General features: G+C 32.2%; 1 protein-coding gene across 2 annotated transcripts; it reads left to right on the forward strand.

The window, feature by feature from the left end:
* The first annotated feature begins 503 nt into the window (after positions 1–503).
* On the forward strand, positions 504–3398 carry LOC111907942 (auxin-responsive protein IAA26). Of its 2 annotated transcripts, none has more exons than XM_023903760.3 (5): positions 504–1329; positions 1661–1944; positions 2053–2185; positions 2983–3047; positions 3141–3398. In XM_023903760.3, the coding sequence occupies exons 1-5, from the start codon at positions 1037–1039 to the stop codon at positions 3170–3172; spliced, it is 807 nt and encodes a 268-aa protein (XP_023759528.1). In that variant the 5' UTR covers positions 504–1036; the 3' UTR covers positions 3173–3398. The 2 variants fall into 2 exon arrangements, with proteins under 2 accessions (XP_023759528.1, XP_023759526.1); XM_023903758.3 differs by having other exon boundaries at positions 508–1329; positions 1658–1944.
* Positions 3399–6412: the final 3014 nt, after the last annotated feature.

A 6412-nucleotide genomic window follows, 5' to 3' on the forward strand; every position in this document is an offset into this window, starting at 1 on the left:
TATATATGAGTAATATTGTGTTGACCACTAAAAAGTTATATCTATAATCCACCCTAACCGTTCCCTAAAACCCCCCAATAAAAAACAATTTATAAAAAAAAAAAAGGAAAACGAAAAACCTTTGTGAAGAAATCTCTATAGTCCAAGTAAAGTAATTATGTGAGACATTTTTACAAAATTAATGATTAGATAAATATTATAAAATAATGTTATTATTAATTTTTTAACAGCGATGAGATATAAAATGCTGTTATTTTTGTTATACATGCAACTCTAACTCTTGTTAAACATACAACTCTAACTCTTGTTTGGGTCACTTTTGTGACATATTGGTTTAAAAGAGTTAGAAGATTATGAGCATAGAGAGATGTGCAGTGTGCAAATACTGTAATTAGGCCAAGTTGCTGGAAGAATAGGGAGCTGAGGTGAGGTGTGTGTCATAGTCTAATATAAAAAAAAAATTAAAAAGTCATAGACATTAGACACCTACCTAAAACTATGTGTGTGTGAATAGAGATAAAGAGAGAGGAAAGAGAATATTTTTTATGCTTTTTGGTGTTTGGTTTAGGGAGAAAGAAAGCACGCTTTGCTTGTTGAAACAAACTACATATATATTGAGAGTATGGTTGCGTGTTAAGACTAAAATCCACTGTGTGTTTTGAGTGAAAAGGAATCTCTTTCTTTCTTTCGATTTCTTTACTCTTTCCTCATTTTCGCTTCATTTCTAGTCACTCTTTCTACCTGTTCCTCCCTATTGGTCTACTCTCTCTGCAAATCTCAAGATCTTCAGACACCCCCCCATAGCCATAATAATCAAACTAAAGATATTCCGTGTCTTACAAATCCCATCTACACCTTCATCTCATCTTCAGTTCTGTTATATTAATTTCATTTTAACAGCTGGATGTCATCAAGGACATGGGCAGGTGAAAAAGATCGGATTTTTCCTAGTTAAGAACTCGGTTTTTGTTGATTTCGTATCTGGGTTTGGAGTAAAAGGTAAAAAAAACGAGCTTTCTTGAAAGAAAAAGTGGAAATGGAAAGTGGGTATTCGAGGGTGAAAGATGAAGAGATACATCCTCAACTTTTGGATTTGATTCCGAAAGAAAGAAACTGGTTTACAACAAAAAGAGACGATGATGATGATGATAATCTTGACGTCGAAGCTCGAACAAGATCAAGATCAAGAAGTAGAAGCCATGGAAATGGAGATGAAAAGACTCTTGAGCTACGACTTGGTCCACCTTCTGTTGAAGATTGGTCCCCAAAAAACTACAAAACACCATCAAAAGCGTCTGTAATTCATGTCCCCAACACCTCTCAGAAAAGGTAACACTTTCTTTACATTTTAATGAGAGAATAATATTATTAAGATTTTGTATCAATGGTCCATGCATGGAAATAAAAACAACTCTCACATATCTTTTTCTTTTATATTTTGCTTTGTATGTATGTGTTTTTTTCGGGAAACTCATCAACTCATGGACTTTTGTTTTGTTTTGTTTGGACACTAATGGTGGTACTACTCTTTTAAATCACTATTCTCATGTTATATCGTGTTTATTACAACATATCATTAATTTCATCTACAAAACTTCATGGGTTTTAAAAAAAAAATTAAATCTTGATGCTCTAACTATTTTATTTTTTTATGAAGAAGTGCACCTACTCCGGTTGTCGGGTGGCCTCCGATTCGGTCATTTCGGAAGAATATTGCAAGCAGCAGCAACTCGAAACCAGCACCTCCTTCGGATTCACAAAACGTCGTCGTTTCAGACAATGTTGTTAAGAGAGAAAAAACTATGGAAAGTTCACAAAAGGGTTTCTTCGTGAAGATCAATATGAACGGAGTTCCAATCGGTAGGAAAGTCGATCTGAACGCTTATGATAGCTATGAGAAGCTTTCAACTGCTGTTGATGAACTCTTTAGAGGACTTCTTGCAGGTTTAAAATCGTTACATATTTCTTTTTTTTGTTATGTTTCAACGTACTTTCAACTTCATATATCTTCATATAATATAATATAATTTGTCATAATATGTTGTTATGCAGCTCAAAAAGATATATCTGATAATCAAGAACAAGAAAAAGCGATTACTGGTTTGTTAGATGGAAGTGGGGAATATACGTTGGTGTATGAAGATAATGAAGGGGACAGGATGCTTGTTGGGGATGTCCCATGGCAGTAAGTATCTCGATTTTGATGTTTTTTTCATTATTATTTAATTAAAAAAATTACACAAATAGTCCTTGTGGTTATCCGAAAATACCACTTCAATTCCATTTTGAAGAATTTTTAATATGGTCGGTCATTTTCATGTCTAAAGACTAACATGTTCGGTCATTTTCAGGTTTAAAAGACACATGTTGTATCCTTGTGGTTGAAAGAAAATGACCTATCGTGTGTGTTTTCAACATGAAAAATATCGATCATGTTAATTTTTTTTTTAAAATGACTTTGTAATGGTATTTTCTTCCAACTACAAGGACCATTTGTGTAATTTTTACTTGATTACTATACAAACATTTAATTTAATTTACAAAGACTTGTTTAATTAAACATGCGATCATGGATCACCCTTTATTTTCGTTGCTTTGCAATTGCAAAACCCTTTTAATATTCGACAAGTTGTTCTCTTTCTTGTGCCCACATAAGTCTAAAAAGCGACAAAAAGTTTTTGGGTTTTTATAGCAGTTAGATTCCTCAACAACAGTGGCATATCATTCCATTTATTAAAAAATAGACACATTAGATCATTAGATGCTTGTTGTATGCAAATTTGCTTTCTTGTTAAAGAATATGATGTTTATAGATCGTAAAATAATTGAGCTGACAACTCATTTTTGCTGCCTAACATTTTTTAAACTAATGCAAGTGTCTGTGTCTGATTTATTTTGTTCCTTAATTAATTATTCTGTTTATTTTTTTATTTGATTATGAAATGGTAATAATTAATTGTTTGTTTGACATGTGGTTTGCAGCATGTTTGTTTCCACAGTTAAGAGGCTGCGAGTGATTAAGAGTTCGGAGATTTCCAACATATGTTGTGAGTTTTCAATAGTTGTCTTTTTTATCTATTACGCATTTTGCATCTTTTTATTTAATTAATTACTCATGGTTAATTATTGATTTGTTTTAGTGGGAAGCAAACAAGGGAAGATCCAACTTTGATAATAATGGTTGCTGGAGTGTTTAATTGTTTATATGAAGAAGAAAGCTGGTTGAAAAATAGAGGGTTTTATTGTGTTATCAACTGGCCATTTGGTAGCTTTTCTTTAGGAAAAGAGGAAGTATAATCCCTTGAAGAATCAACATGTAAAATTGTTTTTTCTGAGCTAAAACTTGTGGGAATATGAATTTAGATGTTAGTATTAATGCATCTTTTTTCTTAGTGCCATTTTGCAACATCTATTTATGGTTCATATTGCCTCAATGATTTATTATGCATGTAAAATTTATTATGTGAACATTAATTATCAGCATAGATTTTAGGCACATATACTTTAAGATATTGTCGCCTATTGGCAACTTGACTGACATGAAGACATCCTAGTTTGTATCCATTTAGATATTACTCTCACCCATGCAAATTTATATGGAAAATTTTGATGAATTAATCCATTACCCTCATAGCATCAGCATGTGTCTTGGAAGGAGAGGTTCCCATAGGAAATATCATACATCATCTATTTCTATATTCTATGAAACTATACTAGTTTTTCTATAATATATTGAACTCTATAAGATTTAATAGAACATATTCAGACATTTATATAAAAATCAAAAAGCTTTTGTTTGTCATTGAATTGAACTTCAAATTTATTAAATGTCAATGTGGTGTCTTACAATGATAAAGTTTCATCCTCTGAATGACAATTAGGTTTCCCAACTCATTCAATTCTCTCATTAAACTCTCCATTGTGAATGTTCTTATTAAAGAAGCAAGAATCATATAACTTATAGTTGATCATAGTTTAGTTGTAAGAATTTGATGGAGATCATTCACTATTTGTAAACCTCAAAATTCATGTGATTTGTTGTATTAGATATTGTATACTACTTGAATACTATATGTATCTATTTATTCATCTTTTTAGGTAATTGTTTTGTGATGAAAGAGTAAAAATGGGATGGTCTTTTAAAATGTTTATTGTTTTTCATGACATGTTAATAGTTAGATAACTCATGATCATGCTTCATCCACTCATGAGTATGAGTGAGAGAAGCATGTGGTTTGAACACTTACAATCACTTGAATATCTAAATTACACTAGTGTAATGTTTGTGATGGCTTTTTAGAAATCCTCGTGACATGTTGGATCTTGAAAGCCTTCCACATGATACATGTGTAATGGTTCACATGTTACCTAGTTTGTGATGTTTTCCATGATCGATCCTCTATTCGCTAAGTGTGTTTTGTGCTAACTTAACTACACTATATAATCAACCATCTATCATTTGTGATGTTTAGGGTTTAAGATGACTAAGATGACTTAGAGGTTGGTTATTGAATTCATGTCAAGCATTTCTTCATTATATATACATTATCATTACACACTACTAGAAAATAGGCTTTTAATGACATGCATTACATGTCAAAAAATGGTACAAATGACATATGATGTGTATTTTAATGTACTAGTTTTTATTTATAATTTCTAGTCTATTGCATTTAAACGACACGTTACAGACAGTGAACCTGATCGAGTATAATATAGTTTTGATAAGCAAGGGTGTCGAACTTAAGGGGATCATTAGTGAATTAACATAAGAATATTTGATTATAGGTTATTCCAAATAAAAGAAAACAATAAAATCAGGTTTTGATTATAAAACTTAATTAAATCAACAACTAAACTAACTAGATAAACTGATTGAAAACGAATCACTTCAGGTACTTTAGTTCATATTAGATTTCATCTCAAAATTATTGTTAACTACTAAGTGCAATTGATATTTATTCATTATTCACCGACTCCTAATATGACTTAGCAGACTATTAATTCTAATGAATCTAAAGACTCTTAATTTCATCGTCATGCCATTAATTATCCATAAATTCATTGTTGAGTTCGTATTAAGCAAAATTTGATCTTTATTAATCATAATATTCATAAAAATTAAATCATACATAGAATGATCATCTACTCATGCATACACATTAAAGTTTAAAACCTTATTAACTTAACCCTAGGTTCTGATCAAACTCTAGTCATAATTACCAATGATCATAGACAACTATGACTCAAATTAACATAATCAGAATGGCATCTAAACTCTGCTAATTTAGTAATAGACAATAAACTAGAGATCTTTAACACATATGGATCTTTCAATCAAACTTGACAAAATAAATTAAATAAAAACAAACGATCTAAATATCAATTTAATCCAAAATCTCAAGATTCATCTAATCTAACACAAAGCAATAGGGTTTTGAAGCCCTAAATCAGAAAGTAAACATAGATAGAAACAATTAGAATGCTAATCATGGTCATAACAACAAACCAAATGATTCCTATCATGAATCAGTGTAACGCTCGATTTCTGATATGAGGTGGTTGCCAAGTGTGAAATTTCTCTTTGGAACTCAGCGAGTTGGGGGGGGGGGGGGGGAGCTCAACTCAATGAGTTGGGGTGATTTTTATCTGTGAGTTTAATGAACCAACTCGGTGAGTTGAGGAGCCTCAACTCGGCAAGTTGGCAGCTGGGAAGGAAACCCTAATTTTTAGGGTGTTGCATCCTATTTAAAGGCCTTAAGTCCCTTGGTTGGCCTCCTTTCCAGCCTCCTCTGCCCAGAAACCCAAAAATTGAGTATCATCTTCCATAGTTGAATGAGCTTGTGGAGATCTTGGAGTGTTGATTTTTGGTACTCTTTTGAAGGAGCCTTGAAGTGAAGGTGTCTATCTTAGTGGAAAGGCTTTAGATCCAGAACTTTTGCACTTATTGCAGTCTCTTTGAGGTATAAATCTTGTACCTTGCTTCTTCATTGATTAAATCTCTTCTTTTGGGGTTTTATTTTGATTATTGGATTCTTTGATGGATTGTCCAAGGATTTGAGTGTTTCATGGGTTTTCATTTTAGATCTAGCCATTTTGTGGCCTCATTTGGCTTAAAGTTGCAAGCTTTATGAGGATATTGGTGTCATTCATGCATTAAGACAATTATTAAGTCCATTTTAAGCTTAAGAGCTTCATTTAGACATGCATGAACGTAAAGTTGGCAACTTTACGTGGTTTTCTGACTCAAGGAAGTCGAATCTAGGTTTTGGGGTCATGTCCTTATGGATTACGTGCTTATTGTATTAAGCTATTGGTTTTAAGTGAACTCAGCAAGTTTATTGATAAACTCGGCGAGTTGGATCAGCTTTTCCCGACTTTGCAGTTAAATGGAAAAACACGGCAAGTTGAA

Source organism: Lactuca sativa, chromosome 4, assembly GCF_002870075.4.
Source record: "Lactuca sativa cultivar Salinas chromosome 4, Lsat_Salinas_v11, whole genome shotgun sequence".
Taxonomy (NCBI): domain Eukaryota; kingdom Viridiplantae; phylum Streptophyta; class Magnoliopsida; order Asterales; family Asteraceae; genus Lactuca; species Lactuca sativa.